Source organism: Pan paniscus, chromosome 7 (genome assembly GCF_029289425.2).
Source record: "Pan paniscus chromosome 7, NHGRI_mPanPan1-v2.0_pri, whole genome shotgun sequence".
Classification (NCBI taxonomy): Eukaryota; Metazoa; Chordata; class Mammalia; order Primates; family Hominidae; genus Pan; species Pan paniscus.
In genome coordinates, this window is record NC_073256.2 from 31,452,896 (window position 1) to 31,478,135 (window position 25,240).

The following is a 25,240-nucleotide window of genomic DNA, read 5'->3' on the forward strand; positions in this document are numbered from 1 at the left end:
CCTATTTGGCCGGCTGCAGCGGCTCATGCCTGTAATCCCAGCCCTTTGGGAGGCCGAAGTGAGTGGATCATGAGGTCAGGAGATCGAGACCAGCCTTGCCAACATGTGAAAGCCCATCTCTACTAAAAATACAAAAATTAGCCAGGCAAGGTACAAGCGCCTGTAGTCCCAGCTACTCAGGAGGCTGAGGCAGGAGAATCGCTTGAACCTGGAAGGCGGAGGTTGCAGTGAGCTGAGATCACGCCACTGCACTCCAGCCTGGATGACAAGAATGAGACTCATCTCAAAAAAATAAAAAAAAAAACTATTTGAATAACAAGTTGTATCCAAGACAGATGATCTTTTATAAAATGGAGTTATTCATAACAAAATTGCAGAATAAGATGATTTGCTCTTTTCCTAAAATAGATGAAAGATTGATTTATCCAACATTAGGTGGGGACTATTTCTTCGTATGGTGAGGGGAGGCAGACCTGGAAGCCATAACCTTGGAACTAGTAAGGACTGGCAAGAGATGGTTGCCATGGAAACTTGCTCTCTGATAGTCTCATTTGCAGTTGAAAGTGTTAGATCCATTTTGGTTGTAAGCATTAAGGGGATTGTCTTAGCCTTTGCAGCCTGCTAAAGCAAAATACCATAGACTTCGCTTAAACAACAGACATTTATTTCTCACCGTTCTGGAGGCTGGACATCTGAGATCAGGGTGCCAGCAGGGTAAGGTTCTGGTAGGGACCCTCCTACCAGCTTGCAGATGGCTTAATTCTTGCTGTATCATCACGTGAAATGCGGCAGGAGACTGGAAGGAGAAGGGGAGAAAGAGAGAGCTAGAGCAAGCTCTCTGGTCTCTTCTTATGAATAGGCCATTAAGCCCATAATGGGGGCCCACTCTCACAACTTCATCTAAACCTCCTAAAGTTCTGCCTCCTAATACCTTCATACTGGGGGTTAGGGCTTCGACATATCGGTCTTGGAGGCCACAAACATTCAGTCTATAACCCGGAGAAAACCTTTTTGAATTAAGCAACACTATACAATGCTTTGAATCTTTAGTGGAAAAAGGTTTTGGCTTGGTCATTCCACTTAACTAGAAATTGGAGAAAGGTCAAAGAAATGGGCCGGGCGTGGTGACTCACGCCTGTAATCCTAGCACTTTGGGAGGCCAAGGTGGGTGGATCACAAGGTCAGGAGTTCAAGACAAGCCTGGCCAAGATGGTGAAACCCCGTCTCTACTAAAAATACAAAAATTAGCCGGGCATGGTGGTGACCACTTGTAGTCCCACTACTTGGGAAGCTGAGGCAGTGAATTGCTTGAACCCGGAAGGAAGAGGTTGCAGTGAGCCGAGATCATGCCACTGCACTCCAGCCTAAGCAACAGAGTGAGACTCCATCTCAAATAAATAAATAAATAAATAAATAAATAAATAAATAAATAAAATAAAATAAAAAGTCAAAGAAATCTGTGGACTCCTTGGTCTTCTTTTGTCTACACTCATTTTATTTTTTATTTTTTTAACTATTTAAACCTTCAAATTGTTATTGGATTTTCTTAATGATTCAAGAATTTTTTATTTTTATTTTTTATTTTTCGAGACAATTTTTTTTTAGATATCTTGTTACATCTTGATATTTTATCATTTGCTGTCATTTAACTTTTCAAGTGTACATGCCTCGCCTCTCTAACCTTCAGCATTTAGAATCCGCAGGTTTAGCGTAAAGTGAGACCAGTTTTTTTATTGGTCTCACTCTTATCACCCTGGCTGGAGTGCAGTGGCAGCCTCGACCTCCTGGGCTCAGGTTATCCTCCTGCCTCATCCTCCCAAGTAGCTGGGACTACAGGCACACATCACCATGCCTGGCTAATTTTTTCTAATTTTTTTTGTAGAGATGGGGTTGCCATATTGTCCAGGCTGGTCCTGAAGTCCAGGGCTCAACCAGTCCACCTGCCTTGGCCTCCCAAAGTGTTGTGATTACAGGCATGAACCACCACGCCCAGGCTAAATTCCTTGTAGTCTGCAAGGCCACCTATATCCAGACCATGCCACTGAGATACTGGTGAAGGAAGGGGATAGAGACCACCTTTCCTATGCTTGGGAAACACTCCATGCATATCTGGCTAAGTCCTGTATTTTCAGTTTACATCTCATGCCTTGCCCTCAGAGAAAATGGAGCACACCTAGTTACCATCTTTGAATTAAAAATGCTTCCTTGAGTGGAAAACAGCACGCGTTTTTATGATCTGTAACTACGAATTAATGTGATGTGGTTACTTTCAGTTCGATTTCACATTTAGGACTATATTATGGTAGCCAGGCATGGTGACGGGCACCTGAAGTCCCAGCTACTTTGGGAGGCTGGGGTGAGAGGATCGTTTGAGTTCAGGAGTTTGAGTCCAGCCTGGGCAACATAGTGAGACCTTGTCCCTAAAAATCATATGTATATATATATATATATATATATATATATATATATGATATATATATACATATAACATACATATAAGGGACCCTGTACCTGAAAATCATATATATATAAACATATATAAATATAAATGTGAAATATATATTTATATATATAAAATATAAATCTGAAATATATATTTATATATAATATAAATGTGAAATATATATTATATATAAAATATAAATGTGAAATATATATTTATATATAAAATATAAATGTGAAATATATATTTATATATATAATATAAATGTGAAATATATATATAAATATATTTGTGTGTTTATATAACTAGATGAGGCATAAGAGAGATAGTCTATTGAAATTTCTCATATATGACATATATAAGGACCTATATTATGAGAAATATATATAAATATATAAATATAAATAATATATATAAAAGGAAGTATACTATGAGAAATTTCAATAGACTGTCTCTCTTATGTCCCCATATATTTACTTCTCTATTTAAAGTTCTTATGTTCGCACTTCCTGCTTAACAGGAAGAAATATATACATATATATATTATTTGCTTTTCCACATCTTTTAATAATAATGTGAGCTTAGCATCATACCTGGTTATGCCTTCATTTTATTGGCATATTAGAAAAAGAAACATTGTTGTCCTTACCTTTGGAATAGTCTGATAAACATCCTAGGGAAAAGTGGTGGCGCATTAACATAGGAGCAATCAACAATGCCCTTCAGGCTAGTGCTTCTCAACTGGGGGTTACGTTGCTCCTTCCCCCTTTCCCCAGGGGACATGAGCAATGTCTGGAGACATTTTTAATTGTCACAACTGGATGTGTGTGCGTGTGTATGTGTAATGTCATCTAGTAAGTGGGCCCCCACAATAAAGAATTATCCAGTTTGGGAGACTGAGGCAGGCGGATCACAAGGTCAGGAGTTTGAGACCAGCCTGGCCAATATGGTGAAACCCCATCTGTACTAAAAATAGAAAATTAGCCGGGCATAGTAGTGCATGCCTGTAATCTCAGCTACTCAGGAGGCTGAGGTAGAAGAATTGCTTGAACCCAGGAGGCAGAGTTTGCAGTGAACCAGGTCACACCACTGCACTCCAGCCTGGGCAACAGAGCAAGACTGTGTCTCAAAAAAAAAACCCGAATTATCTAGCCCAAAATGTCAATAGTACTGATGTTTAAAAAAAATCTTCTTTATGCTAAACCTGCAGATTCTGAATGCTGAAGTTTAGAGAGGCGAGGCATGTACACTTGAAAAGTTAAATGTCAACAAATGATGAAATATCAAGATGTAACAAGACATTCAAGGAGATCATGTGTAACTTCTCATCTGAATCTGGAATCCAGTAATTGAATTCAACCTACCTACTCTCTGGGCTCTCAGCAGGAAAATACTGCTTTAGGATGCATATATTGAGTACTACTTTTGCCTTTAAGTTGTGATTATGATTTTTTAAACAAAAGGGACTTTAAAAAATTCAACATAGTTTCCAGACATTGATATTTCGGATAAATATATTCTCACTTCCCATTTTAGATACATTTACAATGCTTCTTAATAGAACATGTATGTGTATGCATGTCTAATACATTTAATATGTAATGAAGTAATCATTTGTAGGCTTTTTTTTTTTTTTTTTGAGACAGGGTCTTACTCTGTCACCCAGGTTGGAATACAGTGGCAAGATCTTGACTCACTTCAACCTCTGCCTCCTGGGCTCTAGTGATTCTGTCACATCAGTTTCCTGAGTAACTTGGACCATAGACACACACCACCACGCCCAGCTAATTTTTTTTATTTTTTATTTTTTTGGTAGAGATGGGGTTTCACTATGTTGCCCAGGCTGGTCTTGAACTCCTGAGCTCAAGTGATCCGCCCACCTCAGCCCCTCAAAGTGCTGGAATTACAGGTGTGAGCCACCATCCACGGCCAGCTTTTTTTTTCTTAAGAACATTTGGCTTAAAGGCTGTTACTTATTACGCTTTAAATATAAATATAAAACATAATATGAACGACTGATATTCCTGGGTGAAATTATGCTGTTACATCTGATAAGAAAGGAATGGTCACTTAAGCATTAATAAATGAATAAATAAGGACTTTCTTAAAAAAAAAAAAAAAAAAAAAAGCTTGGCCATGTGTGGTGGTTCACGCCTGTAATCCCAGCACTTTGGGAGACTGAGGCAGGAGGATAGCTTGAGCCCAGGAGTTCGATACCAGCCTGGGCAACATGGCAAAACTCCATCTCTACAAAAAATACAAAAATTAGCTGGGTGTGGTGATATATACCTGTGGTCCCAGCTACTCAGGAGGCTGAGAGAGGAGAATCACCTGAACTCAGAAGGCAGAGGCTGCAGCAAGCTGAGATGGAGCCACTACATCCTGGGTAACAGAGCAAGACCCTGTCTCAAAACAACAACAACAACAACAACAACAACAACAAAGAAAAAAACCTACTTTGAAGCCCAATCAAATTCTGAATGTTGATGTATGAGTCTACTGAAAAGAGACCATTTTATTAAAATAGTCCCATTTTAATGGGTTTTTTTTGTCTTATACCACCCCCCAAAAAATAGTCAATTATCATTATCTACAGTAGTCATGTTCTATAAAGTCTCTGTGAACACTGAATTAATAAATTCAGTGGAATATAGAATCCCAAGAGGCATACAGCGGTTTCTGTGAGCCTCTGATCACAACATTTTTGTCAGCTGAACAACATATTGTCTTGTTTTATGTGTGTTTCTGTTTAAAGACAGTTTATTTCATTTTAAACTCATACCAACAGCACTGCAACTCATGCCTGAACGAAGTTATCTAACTCGTATTTTCTCCATAAGGTGCATCACAGTCTTCCAAGGCTTAGAAACACTAAATAATACCTCAACACTATGTTTGGAGGCGATTTCAAATAGCAAAATCACCAACAAGAAGCACAAACATGCAGAAAATGTGGCACAAAATAGATCACAAAAAGAACCCTTGTGTACAGTATTAGAGTTGAAATAAGAAGAAAGAACATTGCTTTGTTTCATCTCAGCTGGGAATATGTGTACTGAGAGGCTCAAGTTGCCCTTCTGCATTCGTCAGTGAATGACCACGAAATTCTGGGAGTATTGATTTGGGGGATTACAATTTTGGGAGTATTGATTTGGGGGCGACTTGTTATCAAGTGGGCAAATTCGCAAATACAGAATCCATGAATAATGAAGATGGATTGTATTTAGAAAATACACCCATAGAAGACGCTCTAAAGTGAATTAGGTGCAAGTTTTGGGAGATACATACATATGGGAGATACATTTATATGTGTGCGTGTATATATATATATTTGAGACAGCGTCTCACTCTGTTGGCCAGACTGGACTGCAGTGGCATGATCATGGCCCACTGCAAACTCGACCTCCCTGGCTCAAATGATCCTCCGACTTCAGCCTCCTGAGTAGCTGAAACTACAGGCATACACCACTGCACCCAGTTAATTTTTTTATATTTTTTGTAGAGATGGGGTTTTGCCATGTTGCCCAGGCTGATCTCAAACTCCTGGCCTCAAGTGTTCCGCCCACCTCAGCCTCCCAAAGTGCTGGGATTACTGGCATGAGCCACTGCACACAGCACAGGAGATATTAATGGCCCTTAGTAACCGTGGATAAATGTGAGCATTAGCAGTGGATTGAGGCTTTCTCAGTCCTGACTGCTATACCTCCTTAGCTTAGTAATCAGGACTTTTCTTCTAGAAAGGTATGCTTTCAAATGAGCCATATTAAAGGACTCTTCTTTTCGGGAGTAGGTGGCGGCAGTCTGAGGCCAGGAGGATAGAGTGATTGTTTAAAGATCACAAAACTAGTTACCGAAAGTTCTAGCAGAATGAAATACACTGGTGTGTTGTTCTTCAAACCCATTTCACCCTCACACCTCTGGCTTTCTTACATTACTGCATGGTAGAGATACCATGGTTTGTGTGCTGTTGATAGGAATGAAAACTTGATTGCTAATGATACAAAATGTATCTGTTGAGTGATATTTCTTTACTAGTTTGATCTGTACGCAACCCCATTTTTGATATTTAATATGTCTCTGTGGCAGGTAAACTACAAAGATTAGTTTGCCTAAAATCACCACGAACAGTTGGATTATTTTGACCCTTAGAGCAACCCTCTCAGGCTCTGTCTCTGCCCTCACAGCTCATATCAAAACAAGAATCTTCCAATTTTGCTTGAGATTAATTTCCTCACTGATACATTGGTGCATCTGTGTAGGGAAAAATAATTTGAAGTTTTCTCTTGACACAATACTGTGATTATACTCCCTCAAGAACTAACAGACTAGCACTTTTATTGGCAGATAAAATTATGCCTAATAACACACTTATGACTTGTTAAAGGCAGTCTTACTTGAAGCTCATTTCGACTTTGCAGGAATTGGAAGTAAAATGATGACGTATACATTGATTTTTTAAATAGACACAACGATTTTATATCTTATTATAAGCAACCAATTGGACTTGGGGTGAGCTGCTGATCTTTGCATTATCTAGACAGAGAAACAATCTTTAACATATTTCTATACTTCTCAGCTATTACTTTAGAAGTAAAAATTATTCATTAAAACAATGAATTGCCTCATAGAATCCAAAGGGAACATTTAATATCTCTTTCAAATTTTAGTAATTCACATTGACCATCCTTCTGGTTAAAAAAATCCATAGTATTTTGGAACTGGAAGAGACTTTATGGATTTATGGACTCTAGACTTCTTCTTATAGAGGAAGAAACTTAAAATCTGTAGAACTTAAATATCTTGCCCAAGATCAGCCATCTAATATTAAAGCACAAGAGCCAAAGCTAAAATTTATGTTTCTCCTAAAATCAGGCCTGTGTTGTTTCTGTCATCATCGTTGCCATGGAGGAAATAAGAAGGTTTCATTAGATGTCAAAATTTCATCCTTGTTATATGGTAAACACCAGTGTATACGTGTGTGGGTTTACGTGTGTGCATACACACTGAGATCTAGTTTTGTCTTTTTCAGTCATACATCATTTTTCTACAAAACAAAGAAGAATCAGAGCAATAAAAGAAATGGCCAGGGTCTTAGTTCCTGGAGGCCAACTGATGATTTACGTTTGGGCAATGGAACAAAAGAACCGTCGCTTTGAGAAGCAAGACGTGCTTGTTCCATGGAACAGGGCCCTGTGTTCCCAGCTCTTCTCAGAGTCCAGCCAGTCTGGGAGGAAGAGGCAGTGTGGATACCCAGAAAGAGGCCATCCCTACCATCCTCCTTGCTCTGAGTGTAGCTGTTCTGTTTGTTTTAAAGAGCAGTGTGGTTCAAAACGGTCCCACAGCGTGGACTATGAACCTGCTATGGCAAGAACCTGTTTTGCAAATATTTCTAAGGAAGGCGAGGAAGAATATGGATTTTACAGCACATTAGGAAAATCGTTTCGTTCCTGGTTTTTCTCCAGATCTTTGGATGAATCGACTCTGAGGAAGCAAATTGAAAGAGTAAGACCCTTGAAAAACACAGAAGTTTGGGCCAATAGCACTGTAACAGTCCAGCCTTCCAGACACTCTAGTCTAGACTTTGATCACCAAGAGCCATTTTCAACAAAAGAGCAAAGCTTAGATGAGGAAGTGTTTGTGGAATCTTCTTCTGGAACACACTTGGAATGGCTGAGAGCACCAGGCACTCTGAAACATTTAAATGGAGACCATCAAGGGGAAATGAGGAGAAATGGAGGGGGAAATTTTCTGGATAGCACTAATACCGGTGTGAATTGTGTGGATGCAGGTAACTTAGAAGATGATAATCCTTCTGCTAGTAAAATATTGAGAAGGATTTCTGCAGTCAATTCCACAGATTTCAACCCAGATGATACAATGTCTGTCGAAGATCCACAGACTGATGTTTTGGACTACACAGCCTTTATGCGCTACTACCATGTGTTTCGAGAAGGGGAGCTCTGCAGTCTGCTCAAGGAGAATGTGTCAGAGCTCCGTATCCTGAGTTCCGGGAATGATCATGGTAACTGGTGTATCATTGCAGAGAAAAAGGGAAGTTGTGATTGATTGGATCCTTTTAGACAACTCCTCCAAAAGATGAACCACATTCTTTTCTCTTGCTTTGATATGGTTACCTGAATTTGCATTCAGTGTTATTTGTTAATCCATTTACGCTTTGGTCTGCAGAGACTATTAATTATTTGGTTGTTTTTGTTTTCATGTTTGAATAAGCACAGATTCTGGCATTGAAAGCACTTGACAAAGGGTATTTGTGCTTAAATGTTAATATAAAAGATCTGAAGAAGCAACAGAAAGTGCCCTTCAGTACAGCTCAGACTTTTTTTTAACCCCAGAGAGATAAAATACATGTATAGTGTTTTTCAGTATTACACGTCGATTTAAAAAGATTATGCTGTTAAATAATCTTTTAAAACGGTATTTTTATAAAGTGAGGGGATAATTTCTGGTTCTCAGGTTATAAATGAGAGCAGTGTGCAAGATAATAGGTAAATTTGATCCATTGCACAGATATACTTTGCACCATGTGATGAGTTATCTTGTTGCCAAGGCCTTGCTTCTACTTAAAGTTTTCAGAAAACTGAGTGACAGTGGAGAGAACCAAGAAGTGTTACAAGGACTTTACTAAATTATAAGCAAACTTGCTTCATAATAAGTTGACATGTGATAATAAGGTTTCCAATGTAGCCCAGGAGGTTTTTAAAGGCACTGTTAGGCTGAGCATGGTGGCTCATGCCTGTAATCCCAGCACTTTGGGAGACCAAGGCAGAAGGATCACTTGAACCCAGGAGTTCAAGAATAGCCTGGACAACATAGCAAGACCCCATCTCTATAAAAATTAGCAAGATGTGGTGGTGCATGCCTGTCATCCAAGCTACTCAAGAGACTGAGGCAGGAGGATCACGTGAGCCCAGGAATTCAAGGCTGCAGTGAACTATGATTGCATCACTGCACTGCAGCCTGGGCAACATAGCAAGACTCTGTCTCAAAATAATAATAATAATAAAGGCATTGTTAGCTTGTAAGGAGTGGAGTATGTAGGTAGTAGGAGTTATATGCAAGTATCCAAGTGGTATTCTTCCAATCTTATTAGAAGCATGAATATTCAAGATTGATATTACTATTGCTTATTAGCAAGATTGTTATCAATCATGCTTATTAGAAGGATGAATATCCAAGACCAAGATTGACTAATCATGAGTCTGCATCAAGAGCTAGGTATTTCTTCTGAGTTGATGGACTCTTTAGGAAAGGAGAATCTAAGTGAAGCACTGATTTTAGCTCTGAGAACAAACAAATTAAGGTACAGCATAGTTAGCCTTGGTAGAGGTATGACTTGGATTTGCTGTATCCTTTAAAATAGTATCTGGGCATTTATTTTATTGAAGGTGACTACATTTTATTAGTTATATTAGGAATTTAGGTAGAAACAACTTCTACTGATTAAAGGTTGAATTTCTGTCACTTTGTAGAGAAACGAATAGACTGGACACTGTGTGGTCACTGTTTAGATTTGCCCATGGGTCTGTTTAAATCTATGTCATGGATCCTGAGACACAAATATAATTAAGACAGGTCTAGAGACAGGAGAAGCAGAAACAAGTTGACCCAGGAGTACAGTCTCAAGTAGTTCATTAATGAGAAAATTGACATCTGACAAGAGTCTTTTTACTTTATGCTGGATGAAAATCCAAATCTTGTTTTATTTTTTCCACTAAAAGTGACTAAAATAATAACGAATTTCATTTGTTCTTGGGTTCTTTTTTCCTTTAATGATTGTGCTATAACTTAAAATAATGATGTTACTTTTGAACAAACTTAAAGAAATATTTTTAAAGCGTATCTGAAAACGATTGATGTTTATAACTCTCTTTTGGCTTCAAAATAAGGTTGCGTTATCACCCTTTTGGCAGATGAGGTTGTCTGGTGAAAATGATGCATATGATTGTACTGTTCAGTGTACATCCTGCAGTAGTGGATGACTGAAAACATATATAAGTGGAGTATAAATTAAAAATTAATTTGGTTTCTTCTATTTCTTTTTTTTTTTTTTTTTTTTTGAGACAGAGTCTCCCTCTGTCGCCCAGGCTGGAGTGCACTGGCGCGATCTCGGCTCACTGCAAGCTCCACCTCCCGGGTTCACGCCATTCTCCTGCCTCAGCCTCCCGAGTAGCTGGGACTACAGGCACCCACCACGACGCCCGGCTGTTTTTTTGTATTTTTAGTAGAGACGGGGGTTTCACCATGTTAGCCAGGATGGTCTCGATCTCCTGACGTCGTGATCCACCCGCCTCGGCCCCCCAAAGTGCTGGGATTACAGGCGTGAGCCACCGCCCCCGGCCTGTTTCTTTTATTTCTTAATTCAGGACACTAAACCATGACTGCAAGGGATTTTCTTGGTAAAAAGAAAAGATTCTCAGAGTCAAAATGTTCTTACAACTCAGGCTTGACGGCCTTTGAATTATGAATGGATTGTTCCTCTCTCTGAAGCCTATTGTCACATGGGTTTTTAATCCTGGCCTTGCTGCTAGAAATCTGTGCTTGAAGTCCTCTCTTTCTGCTGGTAGCCTACCACTTAAAAGTCAAGACTTGGTGGAACTCAGTTTACCAGACTCTTTAGCCTTTGAGCTAAACTGTCTGAGCAACCTCTTAGATGTACACACACCACTTTGTATGAAAGGGTTCTCTAGAACGGTTCTTTGGAGAGAAATATTTTCATGTAAGTTTGACAGGGGTGTAAAGAAAGCATGGCGACTAATAAGTCTTCTACTCTTCATCTAATGAACATAAGAATCTATGCATCCAGATATTATTTTGTATACAAATATTTAACTTGGTGATTGATAATCTCTCTTTGGGGTAGTCACATGGAAATCTCTTTTAAATTTAACTTCTGCCTTTGGATTTTTTTTAAAAAGCCATTGAAGAGCAAAACTAATGTAAATGTCTTGATCATTTAAAAAGCTTGCTTGTCCTCGAAAGGAAACACAAGTCATCAGTGAGTATAAACACAGACAGTTGATTTGTGAATGCTGTCGGCCTCAACTTGCTTGATGATAGATTCTACTGACCTAGCTGGAGTAATTTGATCACTTACTTCCTTATTAATACTAGATCACACAGTGTCTTTCTTATTCCTTCTTCTTTACTTACTGGCATCAGCACAGAGTCCCACTATCTGAAATAGAAGGGAGAGTTTGGGGGTTTATTGGAGGAGTCTTAAAAACTTGGTTGGCAGCTGGGTGCGATGACTCACACCTGTACCCCTAGCACTTCAGGAGGCTGAGGTGGGTGGATGAACTGAGGTCAGGAGTTTGAGACCAGCCTGACCAACATGGTGAAACCCCGTCTTTATTAAATACAAAAAATTTGCCAGGTTGGTGGTGCATGCCTGTAATCCCAGCTACTTGGGAGGCTGAGGCAGGAGAATCGCTTGAACCTGGGAGGCGGAGGTTGCAGTGAGCCAAGATTGTGCCATTGCACTCCAACCTGGGCAACAAGAGTGAAACTCCATCTCAAACAAAACAAAACTTTTTTGGCTTCCTGATGCCTCACTGTCTATTTGAGGAATTCCACGGAATCTTCAAAGGATTTGGGGGAAAGCGCATTAACATGGACAAAGGATGGAATCAAAATAATGTTATAGTGAGAATCATTCAAGCACCTATTTAAATTTTTTCCAATTGCCAGTATACTGATGATATGACACCAGCATATCAAAGTAACTAACAAACTAGCTACACAAACGTCTTGGAGTTTGGTTTGGTTCTCTTTTCTCATCACACATCTCCGTGCAGAATAGTGCTAATTCTTATTTCTCGTTTGCCTTTCTATTTCCTTCCAAATTCTACATGCCAGTAATTCCTCTGTCTTTTAAGTGACCATCAATTCAATAGGCAAAAATTTGGAGTAATCCAGAGAAAAAACCATCCAAATATAAACCAGCTAGGAACATGAATGCCCCTGAATATTAATGGCCAAAAAAAAAGCGCTGGTGGATTTTAAATTAAATTAATACATATATACGAGTTTAGAGGAGAACAGAAGTTCTAACTCAGTAGTTGAACTTGGTGGGGGAGGGCACAGGTTAAATATGAGCTGTGAGCCCCCAGTTTTGGAGGAAGGAGGAAATGGGAACCAACCACCAGCCAAGCAGCTGCAGTATAAGAAAAACAAATTAGGGCAGGCCTCAGCATCTCTTTCCTATTACATAGAAAATCTGAAATGAGAATAGCTGTGAACTTTTCTAAATATGCAACATTCAACTATCGCAAGGACAAAAAACCAAACACCGCATGTTCTCACTCATAGGTGGGAATTGAACAATGAGAACACATGGACACAGGAAGGGGAACATCACACACTGGGGCCTGTTGTGACCCCGCTGAGGGAGTTCCTCTTGCCCTCTACCCCCGGGGCTTGTATATAGATTATAAATATATAAGGGGGAAAGGGGTGGGGGGGAGGGGTTGTGGGGCTGGGGCCTCACTTCCCCTCCTTCCCCTTCCCCTGGTCCCCTGTCCCAGGGGCTGTTTGTTAAAAAAGAGGAATAAAGGAATTTTTTTTTTTAAAAAAAATCAACGTTCATTAATTTATATGCAGTCCTCACCACAGCCCTCCAAGATAAGTATACTTATTGTTCCCATTTTGCAGATGAGGAAAACTGAGGCAGAAAGAAATTAAATTGCTTAAGGTTACACACATAGTAGGCATCACACATTTAGTTAGAGGCAGAGCTGGGATTCAAACCCAGGTCTGGCTCCTAGTCTCTGCTCTTAACCACAACACCATATACTCCCACCCCTGGACCCAGCTCATGTGCTTGGCAGAGTATTAGAGCCTTTCAAGGTAAGTGTGATTATCCCCTTTCCAAATGAGCTTTGGAAAAGTTTAAGCAAAGATTACACAGCTAGACAATAATTCAATAGTAGTCTCTTACATATTTTCCCTTTTATCTTTTTTCATTTGTAAATCTGTTTCGATTTGATTTGAATTAAAAAATAGTTCTTGGTTGCAAAATATTCTGGGACCACTTTTCTCCAACTCTTCAACCTTTCAACAATTATTGTTTTCCCATTTTATAAGTAAGGCAACTGAGGACTATTCAGATATTTCATTCACTCCATTTGTTTACTAAGCCCTGCTGTGTGCTGGATACACAATCTGCTGTGTGCTGGATACATATGATACAAGGTAATGACTATCTGGCATCTTGAAGGTACCCAGAATATTAGAATTAACTGACCCACAGGTGCCAAGCTGAAACATTCTTCGTATTCCCTGTGTGCCTATTACCAAGTTATATTGTTTAGTTTGAGAAAAACAACAAACCACCCTCCCTTAGAGAATCATGATGCGTATTAGCATATTTAAGGACTACCCTAAAGCTTGGACTTAATCTAGCTTGCCCTAGACATATTAACATCCTGTAGCGCAAGTGTTCCATGGGATATATTTCAGAAAATAATATGTCTTACAGAATAAATGCAGACTCCTTTGGATGGCATTCAGGCCCTTCATAAACTAACTCTGAATTATTTTTCAGTCTCATTTCCTGCAGTTGCACCCAATTTTTTCTGTTCTGCAATCTGCTATTTTAGACAAAGCTTTCATAAGAAATTACATAATGACAAGTAATTCCCACATTCCCTAGATATATACTTGGATTTCAAATGCCATAATTGTAATCTTTCTCCAAAGAAAAATGCACGATACAGGCTTCATTCCATCAAGAGGCATATGAGGTAAGCGTTATTATACACCCGTCCAGCAGATGGGAAAACCACGGAAGTGGGAGGGAATCAGAGAAGCATTAACAGACCCTCAACCAACCATAATGCTTAACTCCTCTTGTTCCAATCTTAACTCAAAATTATGATTATTTTGATTATTTAATGATTGTTTTGATAGTATAAACTCCATATCTGCAACCTCAGTTATCTACAACACTGAAGTGCAAACATTTAAAAAGAACTCTTACCAAACAAGGATTGAAATTGTATTGCAAATGAAAGAGCTCAGTATGAGAGCACAATCAGAAACTGAAGAGAGTTGATCAAAGAGAAGATTCTAGCTGAATTGTTCTATTTTTAATTCCCCAGGGATCCTACGGTCTATGACACATTAACAGGGATGTGAATCATTTCAGTTACATCACATACTCTGTCCTCTTGTGATGCGTGTCTTCCCCAGTTGATTATACACAGATAATCAATGACTTTATTTGGGAGGGATTGGAGCTATAGAATAATCTATCTTACCAATCTGATGGACCATTTGTAAGAGCTGTTTGTCAAATTGGACCTTCATTTGACAAATAAATACTAGAGCTGCAGAAAGTAAAGTTTACTCCAACCCAATTAATCATTAATACATCCACAGGAAAAATACATTTTCTCCACATGGAATATTGATTTTTCTATGAATATTACCTCCACATTGAAAAATGAGTGAGTCACTGCAGTTAAGCCAGTGTACCTTGATGTTGAATTCCCTGAAGAAGGTACAATTATATTTACATTCCCTTAGCAAGAATTTGGCTAAGTGATAAGCACTTTTCTCTTTTCTTTTTTCTTTCTTTTTTTTTTTTTTTTTTGAGACAGTGTCTTACTCTGTCGCCCAGGCTGGAGTGCAGTAGTGCAGTCTCAGCTCATTGCAACCTCTGCCTCCCAGGTTTAAGCAATTCTCATGCCTCAGCCTCCTGAATAGCTGGGATTACAGGAACATGCCACCACTCCTGGCTAATTTTTGTATTTTTTTTTTAAGTAAAGACGAACTTTCACCATGTTGGCCAGGCTGGTCTTGAACTCCTGACCTCTTACGAGCTAATCATACCACTTCTAACTAGATTTTCTATTAATGTACAAGGAGGGACTCCACTACTAAAGTTTGTTTTACTTCTCTGGTTATTTACACAAAACGCTGGCAATACATTAAGGCTCACTAATGTGGACCTAAGTGAATTTCTGAGAGGCTTTGAATATGTATGTGCAAACTGTCCTATTTTCTTTATATGCTCTCTTAAATATGTATGTCTGTAAATATATATATAACACACATATATATATATTCCTAGACATCTAGTGTTTGCTGTCATTAGTGACCAAGAAAAAGTAGTTCTTTTGTGCACGCGTGAAAACATCAAATTAGCAATTACCATAGAAATGTATTTCATTGAATAAATAGGTTTTGTTTGTTTGTTTGTTTCAGGGAAATTTAAAACAATTATTAGTTGTTATTGTGCCTCTTCTCGTGTTGATACGTGTATTTGGGTCAAAAGTGCAAAAACTTTTTTCTACAATGTACAGTTATTTTAACTTTTCCCAGGGGAAGCTAGCAATAGTTTTAAAAGCACAAAGTGATGTAAAATATTTTGACTTTTATAATAATGCGAAGTAGTTTTATTTGCATTAATCAATAACGTTCAGGATCTTTTTGTAGTAAGTATATTTTAAATGGTGTAATTTGTGTGTTTATGATATGTATTCAATTATTTAAGTTAAGTATCAGTGTATTTTTTTAAAAATGTTCCCAGGTGAACAAAAGTTTGCTTTTCTTCACCATTCTGTACAGGACAAGCATTATTCAGTTCACACAGTCAGCTCTCACTACACTTCAACAGAACGGGGCAAGTTCGTATCTGAATTCTGTTATATTTATCTAAGGGAAGCAAAATTAACCTTTTAATAATAGATTATCTTTAATGGTTATCAAAAGAATGTTATTGACCAAAAAGACATATTTTGAGATTAATAAAGATGTATTAGATTATCCAAAAGTGGATGTGTGCAAATGTGGTCCTAATCTAGAAAGGATATCATTTTTGTATGTTGCTTGGGAGGTAGGGAAGTTTGTTCTCTTTCCTGACCTGCGCCATCTGCAGCTTGTCAGCTCATTACCAGCATGAGGGTGTGAAGCAAGGGAGGATTTGTGCCCACCCTGCTGTGGCTCTCATGCCACTCAGAGGGGATGCAATCTTGCAGCAGATGGTGCCCTGCCATGGGGCAGCTTGATGGCTCCTCACCTGTGATAGAAGAAGATGCTCCATCTCCCCGAGCATCAGATTGGCCCTCAGGTGGCTGCTTGAAAGACAAAAATGATGAAAAATAAAATACACTCTGTGCTGACCTTTTGACAAGAATCAGTGAGACCTCAGTCCTGTGCTTTGTACTCTGCCAGAAACCTCCCAGTTTAAAAACATTGCTAGTTATTCTCTTTAGAAGCCATCCCTTCTTCCATCTTCATGCTCCTTTTCTATTTTTGAAATATCTAAGCATAAATTTAGCTTAAAATGATATACTTAACAGATGTATAGTGGGTTTTACAGTTTTCTCAATGGGTGAAATCAGAAGGAAAGTGTCAACGTCAGAACACTTCACTCCCCACCCCATCCCGGATGCAGGGCACAGAAGATAATCCCCATGCAAGTGCACGTGTGTGCAACGAAAAGCAGCAGATGCTTGGGATACCAGAAACCTTGGCAGCCACTGACTCCGAGAAGGAGTGACTTGCAAAGCCAAGAACCAGATCCATATGCTTCTTTCTGCATTCCTCCACACACACCTGTGTTTGCATTCCTCCAGGTAGCTGTCCTATGCATCCATCCAGATCTTTGTCACACTGCAGCCCACTCAGGTCCCATCGTCAAAGAAATGCCCCGATCCCACAGCTCCGCGTTGATCTTCTCCTCCTTCACCACACGCCCTTTGCATTTAGGGTATTTTACAGCACTACTCGTTTTACACCTTTACAATTTAGCAATTAAAAAACCATTCTGCATCATCCACAATTTTTCCCCTATGTCTGTACCAATTTTTTGTTAAGAGAGATAGTTGACTAAGGCCTTTCCAGCTCCAGTCACTTTTCCACCTAGCACAGTCATCCCACCAGATCCCTGGGATCCACCTCTGTAGATTCAAGCAATATTTGAAAAAAGGAGATTATGTCTGTGCTAACACGTACAGACATTTTCACTTGTCATTATTCCTTAAACAATAGAGTATAACAACATTTACACTGTGTGATGTATTATAAGGAACCTGAAAATGATATAATGTATAAGGGAGGATGTCTGTCAGTAATATGCAAATGCTATGCATCATTTTTATTTCAGGGACTTGAGCATCCATGGATTTGGTATCCGAGGGCGTCCTGGAACCAACCCCCCATGGATATTGAGGGACCACAGTATTTTTATCCTCCATGTCACCCCATCCCTGACCTCCAGAAACAAACAATCATTTGCCATTTTAAAGGACCTACTCTAAATGAGCAACAGAAGAGCTCTCCCGCCCACCACCGACTCCATGCCTGTTTTCAGCATTGTAGGGAGGAAGAGTCCCCACCCTGGCTGATGGCTCTCAGCTCCTGGGATCAGCTGGCAATGGAGGGTCATGTCCCGGCTTCATTGACTTCTTGCATCGTAAGGCTCCTCTTAGGAGACAACCTTTCCTCTCAGGCCCTTAGGTTTAAGTCCCCTCTCTCAGCCTTCTCTGAGACCTCAGGTGTGAAGAATATGTTTTTATTTATTTGCTAGATTTTTGTTTGAATACTGATGAAAACTAATCATGTGGGCTTGGTCCTCAGGGTTAATCGTCCAAGTGTAAAAACGGAAACCACCACTGAACGATATCTGACCATCAGCTACAAGTTTTTCTTTCTCTTGCAAAGAAACAGCTCATAATAACTGAAAATGAAGGGCATGGTAAGCTGAGATAGAGATATCCCTTGCTTCCCAACACCCCACCCCTGAAAAATCAGGGAAGGCAGGCCTCTGTTAGAGCTCTTTTGCTCCAGAAGAGAACTCACAGCCACTTTGAAGTGAACCCCATCCATCTTTGAGAGGCCAGAGCCCTCAAAGTGTTTGCCCAGGGAGGATGCTGCATTGAGGGGAGGGTAGGAACAGCCCCACTAGCCAGCAACTGTTTGCAGCAGTGAACTTGAGCCCCCCAGACACTGCCCAGGAGTGGAAGAAACCTGACTTGGAATAGCCCCAGATGTGGCGCCAAGCCTGAGCACTGGCCTGCCTGACTGGGAAGCTTGGCGAAGATTCCTGTGTTCAATGCTTGGCATGGAGTGAGTGGAGCTGCCACCTTCAAACTGCATGGGGGGCCACTTCCACAGGCCTGGTTCTTGCTGCTTGGGAGATCACTGTCCCCACCCCAGAGGCAACTAAAAGTTTCTCGTTAAAAGAAATGTAGTTGGACCCCAAAGTTCCACGAAATAAGATGACTCCAGGAGAACTTGATTGTTAGGGGGTCTAACTCAACCCTATACTCCTTTGTTTGGCTAAGGAGGGAACTTCAGTGTGATGGATAAAGTCACCTGCACACCTCACACAGAAAGAACTCTCCTGCTTCAGGGGGTAAGAAGCTGTCCTGAAGTAACCCTCACCCAGGCCATCTTGTGAGCTCTCGGCCCTCAAAGGAGGCAATCTGTGAAGAACTAAAGTTTTTCACTAACATATCATCTTGGGACTCAAAATATGTAACCACCCCGAGAAAGGAACAGAAAACACAGAAGAGAAAGAGCTTGTTTCCCTATCATTTTAAAGACTTCAATTTTAAAAACTGCCATTTCTTTGCATTTTTTGTTCAACAATTTCTGAACAATTCCTACAGGCAAGGGACTTTCCAGGTGCTGTTGGAGATTTTATGGGAAAAAAATTCAGTGTCTGATCTTGGAGAATTTAAAATTGGCAGGACAGATAAGATGGGCACAGTTCTCTCTTTCTAGAATATTATCCCACTCCTCAGTTGGCCTGACTCTCTTTCTAGAATATTATTCCACTCCTCAGTTGGCCTGACTTAATCATGCTTCCATCTCAGCTTCGATGTGCCTTTCCGAGGTAAGCCTTTGTGGCCCCTGCCCCTAATACAGAAGAGACACTAATTTATTTTCCTGCTCTGTGGTCCCAGAGTTATGTGAATTTCCTTTTGAAATTCATCACGCATATTTATTTATTTATTTATTTAAGCATATTTCTCTATCAGAGTATACCTGTCACCATGGCAGGGATTTGTCTGCCTCTTTCTCTTTCACTGAAGTACCCACAGTACCCGGCATAGTGCTGGCGCTGTTCGGGGTGCCCAGTAAACTTGTGTGAATGAATTTTTACCTGGCTCTGAAAGAGGGTGCTCAGAAGTAGCAGTGAACGCTGGGACCCTGGGAAAGGAAGACGGTTATCGTAAAGGAGGTGACACAAGGCTGGACCTCACAAGATGAAATCTCAGTAGGGCAGGAGGGCAGGGAATTTGGACAATGAGAAGAAGCGAAGCTCAGAGTAAATTAAGTAAATTGATGATGATGATGACAATGACAGTACCATTTATCATGTGGTCACTTTATGCCAGGAACTCTCATATTCGTAGCACCGTTTATTTATTACACCAACCATGAGGGGTAGGTACCACTGAGCCCCATCTATTGATATGAAAACTAGGGTTCATAGAGGTAAGTTCCTTGCCACAGTCCTATGGATGGAAAGTAAAGATATTGAGCTTTGCATTTGGACTTAGACCTAGAGTTGTTCAAACCCTAGTTCTGCTCACTCCACGGAAAAGTGGGTTTTTTGAGGGCAGTACAAGTAGAGGAAAGTGGAGAAGCGGATTGCAGTTTGATTCTTAGGGGCCAAGAATGCCACCGGGGGATTTAGACTTCAACCTAATCACACGTATTTATTTCTTCAAATGCTAGCGAGCCTTTGAACGTTTTTGAGCACATGCTTTGGAAAAATTCCTCTGAAAAAGAGAGAAAGTGAGGGAGGGGAGGGCAGGGTCTGAGACTTGAGGAGTCTGCAGCAGGAGGTTGGGAGACACAGTACAGAGCTAGGACAGCAGGTCTAGAAATGAAACTAGGACACGTCCAGACCTCAGGTGGAATTAACTAGAATCTGGTTAGAGAGCCAGAAAGAACAAAGAGAAAAAATACCTCCCAAGTTCCCACCTGGCTGCCCAGGAGGCTGTAATGTGCTTAACAAATAAAGCATGCCCTTTAACAAACACAGGAGCGGGGAGGTGTCTGCAGGGAGGCCTACAGACAAAACGTGGAACGAGGCTGCCCTCTTCTGGAGAATAAAAGCCGGAAGCTGAATCAAAGTCCTCATCTGCCCAGGACAATATATTATTACTATTATTATTATTATTTTCAGAGACAGGGTCTTGCTGTGTTGCCCAGGCTGGCGTGCAATGATGAAATCATAGCTCACTGTAACATCGATCTCCTGGGCTCAAGCGATCCTCCTGCCTCAGCCTCCTGAGTAGTTGGGACTACATGTGTGTGCCACTGCACCCAGCTATTTTGTTTGTTTGTAGAGAGGAGGTCTCACTAGGTCACCTAGGCTGGTCTCAAACTCCTGGCTTCAAGCGATGCTCCCAACTTGGCCTTCCAAAGTGCTGGGATTACAGGTGTAAGCCATCACACCCGGCCATCAGCACGTTTAACTATATATCCTTTTATATATTTAAATGTATATCTTATATATATATGTATACCTCCATACAGGACCGACTGATGCTGAGCTGATACTAACTAGTCAAGTAACAAACAACTGGTAACTAACAACTTGGTAACCAGGTAGGAATTTGGACAAATCTGGTTGTTTGGGGGAGAACAAGGGTCTGTCAAACAAGTTGTTACATCTTCTAATGCATCCTATTTCAGACTCAGAAGCAGTTTATATTTTACACGGTCTCTCTCTCTGTAATTCCTTCAGACTTATCAAGCACAGAAGAAAACCTAGGTAAAAAATAGATAATAAAACACTCAAGAATATCTCAAATAAAAAAATGTTATAATATCAAATGTTGTTGCAGATGTGGAACAAGATGTGGAAAAACTTGAAACTCCACTAATAGGAGATATCGCAAGGCCAGACAGCAAGGACAGAGAGAGGGAGACAGAGCTGAGCTGAAAGTCCAATGTAAGACAGTACGCCAAGACCCAGCAATTCCACTGCCAGTGTAGACCACATAAAAAGAGTTCTATGTTACCAAAAGATATGTACATGTATATTCCTAGCAGTACTTTTCATTATAGCCCAAACCTGGAAATTATCGAATTATCCATCAATAGTAGAATGGACAAGTGTATTTATATAAGTGTATTCATATAACTTAATATAATACAGCTATGGGAATTTACTGCTACTCTGTACATGTCACAAGCATAACTTAAGTGAAAGAAGCCAAACCAAAAATCACATATATCATTCCATTCACAAATTTCAAAAACTGGCAAAATTTTTGTATGGCGATGGAAGGCAGAATACCAGCTCCTCAGGATATGGGCTGGGTAATGTTCTGCTCCCAAATCTAATTGTGGATACAGGGGTGGGTCACTGTGTGGATACATGGGTGTGTCACTGTGTGAATTCAGGAGTACAGACTTTGATATGTGAGCTTTTGTGTTTGTATAATATATATATAAATATATATATATATTTTTTTAAGAGACGGGGTCTTGCTCTGTCTCCCAGGCTGTAATGCAGCCCAGAACTCCTAGGCTCAAGGGATTCTCCCACCAAAGCCTTCTGAGTAGCTGGAGTAGCTGGGACTATAGGCATACACCACCACACCTGGTAGTATATTCAACTTTAAATAAGTGAAGTGGCTGGGTGCGGTGGCTCATACCTGTAATCCCAGGACTTTGAAAGGCTGAGGCTGGAGGATTGCTTGAAGCGAAGAGTTCAAGACCAGTCTGGGTAACATAGTGAGACTCCATCTCTAAAACATTTTTTTAAATAAAATGTACTTAAAATTTAGCAAAGAATTCACTTGCAAGGGCTAAGTTGAAAAGACAGGAGTAAAAGGGTAATAGACAATTTAGAATATATGGATATATGTCGTTTGATACTTTAATATATATTATTGTTTTTAAATTATTTAATAGTCCATGAAACGATTAAATTCCATGAAGATAAGAACTGCACCTCATTCATCTTTATAGCCTCTGGATGCCCAGTGTACATGATAAAGTAGCTATTCAGAAAATATGTATTTAAAAAATTTTTCAACGTTCTGTTTATAGCAAAGTTCTCTAAACTAAATATAGTGACTGAATAAGTAAATTTCTACAATAAAAAATTAGACAATAAAGACAAAAGGCATTTCTGGGCTTATATTGGACAAAATAGCAGCAAGAATAGAGGCAAATTACTCTGTTTCTGTTACCTTAGGATGAAAAGAATTTGCTTGGATTTATCCAAAATCTTTTTTCTCATCCAAATGTGAAAATATAATGAGGTAAATTTTCAGCAATGATATTGTATTAGTCCATTTTCATGCTGCTCATAGAGGCATACCCAAGACATGACCATTTACAAAAAAAAAAAAAAAGAGTTTTAATGGACTCACAGTTCTACAAGCCTGGGGAGGCCTCACAGTCATGATGGAAGGTGAAAGGCACGTCTCACATGGCAGCAGACAAGAGAAGAGAATGAGAACCAAGTGAAAGGGGTTTCTCTTTATAAAACCATCAGATCTTGTGAGACTTATTCACTACCATGAGAACAGCATGGGGGAAACCACCCTATGATTCAATTATCTCCCACTGGGCCCCTCCCACAACATGAAGGAATTATGGGAGCTACCATTCAAGGTGAGATTTGGGTGGGGCCACAGTTAAACCATATCAGACATATTATCTATTGCAACATAACAAATTACCCCCCAAACTTAGGGCTTAAAACCACATACATTTTTTTTTTCTTCAGTTTCTGAGACTTAGGGATCTGGAAGTGACTTAGGGGGGGTTTCTGACTCGGGGTCTCCCAAGATGTTGGCTGGGGCTGCAGTCATCTGAAGGCTTGACTGGGCCTGGAAGATCCACTCTTCAAAAGGGTCACTCACATGGCTGTGGGCTGGAGGCCTACTCACAACTGTCCCCAGAGCAGATCATCCAAGAGAAAGAGTAAGCCGGAAGACACCATCACTTTTATGTCCTACTCTGTGACATCACACACAATCACTTCTACATTCTATCACTACAAACGAGTCACTAAGACCAGCCCAAATTGAGGTGGAGGGGAATTAGGTACCATCTTTTGAAAGGAATGTTAAATAATCTGTGGACGTATTTTAAATCATCACAGTCCACCACCTGGCCATAAATTATTTCTATTTCTCCCACATGTGAAATACTCTCATTCCTCTCAACTCCTCCCAAAAGTCTCAAACTTGTACAAGATGTCCAGGTTTGAAGTCCAGGATGTAATTATTTAAATCAGATCCGAATATGGAGAAGTCTTCTCAGGTGTAGTTCTGCAGTTCTTTTTTTTTTTTTTTTGAGTTGAGACAGAGTCTCACTCTGTAGCCCAGGCTGGAGTGCAGTGGTGCAATCTCAGCTTACTTGTAGCCTTGACCCCTGGACTCAAGCAATCCTCCTGCTTCAGCCTCCCAAGTAGCTGGGACTACAGGCACATATCACAATGGCTGGCTAATTTAAAAAATTTTTTTTTGTGGTGATGGGGTTTCACCATGTTTCCCAGGTTGTTCTCAAACTTTTGGGCTCAAGCAGTCATCCTGCCTCGGCCTATTAAAGTGTTGGGATTATAGGCATAAGCCACCGTGCCTGACCAGGTGTAGTTCTTTAAGAATACATCTTCAAGTAGAGTTCCTCTCTGTCTGAAGTCTTGTGGACTAAAAAGACAAGTTATCTGCAATGTCTATCAATTATCTATCACCGTGTAACTAACTACCCCCAAAACTCTGTGGTTTAAAACAACATTTATCTCAGTTTCTGTGGGTCAGGAGTTTGGTGGTTTTTCTGGGTGTGTCTGACTCAGTGTTATTTCACAGTGTTGGAGTCAATGTGGGATGCAGTCATCTGAAGGCCTGATTGGGGCTGGAGGATCTGCTTCTAAAAATCCCTCACCAGCATCGTTGTTGGCTGGTGGTCTCTGATCCTTACCCTGTGGACCTCTCCCTGGATTGCTTAAATCTTCTCACAACACACAGTTGGTTTCCTCCAGAGGAAGTGATCCAAGAGGAAGCCAGCAAACATGGAAGCCATGATGTACTTTATGACCTAACTTTGTCACATGCCGTCACCTCTGCTGTTTTCTATTGGTTACTCAGAACACCCCTGATATGATACAATAGAGGACTAGGCAAGAGCGTCAATCCAGGAATTTAGGGCTCACGGGCACCATCTTGGAGACAAGCTAGCATACTCGTAAAGCTAGAAGCTGAACCCAGGAGCACCAACAGAAGCTGTAGATTCTGGTGATGTCTCAAACACTTTTCCTGTGATCTTGATACAGTAACAAAATTTCTGGGTACCCTGAAAATGGAAATAATAAGTTTCTACCAGATGAATGATTAGTTGATGATGATCACTTTGAAGTAAGATGAGCCTGGCCATGTAAATCCAGCAACGTGTTCTTGGAAAAAATCACTGCCCTTCTCTAGGCCTTGGTTGCCTCAGCTTCAAAAAGTGTATAGTAATAGCTGCTTTGGGCCAGGCGCAGTGGCTCACGCCTGAATCCCGGCACTTTGGGAGGCCGAGGTGGACAGATCACAAGGTCAGGAGTTCTAGACCAGCCTGGCCAATATGGTGAAACCCCATCTCTACTAACAATACAAAAATTTGCCAGGCGTGTTGGCGTGCACCTGTAGTCCCAGCTACTCAGGAGGCTGAGGCATAAGAATCACTTGAACCCAGGAGGCAGAAGTTGCCATGAGCTGAGATTGTGCCACTGCACTCCAGCCTGGGCGACAGAGTGAGACTCTGTCTTAAAAATAATAATAATAATAGCTGCTTTGGTCAGTTCTTATAGGGGTT

General features: G+C 40.3%; 1 protein-coding gene across 6 annotated transcripts in view; it reads left to right on the forward strand.

Moving 5' to 3' along the window:
• Positions 1–16,238, forward strand: part of TRMT9B (tRNA methyltransferase 9B (putative)) — a 77,705-nt gene extending 61,467 nt beyond the window's left edge. For all 6 annotated transcript variants that reach the window (XM_034965668.3, XM_008959547.5, XM_034965671.3 and 3 more), the window contains one exon: positions 7,473–16,238. In XM_034965668.3, the coding sequence (XP_034821559.1) occupies positions 7,473–8,509 (1,037 nt within the window). In that variant the 3' untranslated portion in view covers positions 8,510–16,238. The remainder of the gene's footprint in view (positions 1–7,472) is intronic.
• Positions 16,239–25,240: the final 9,002 nt, after the last annotated feature.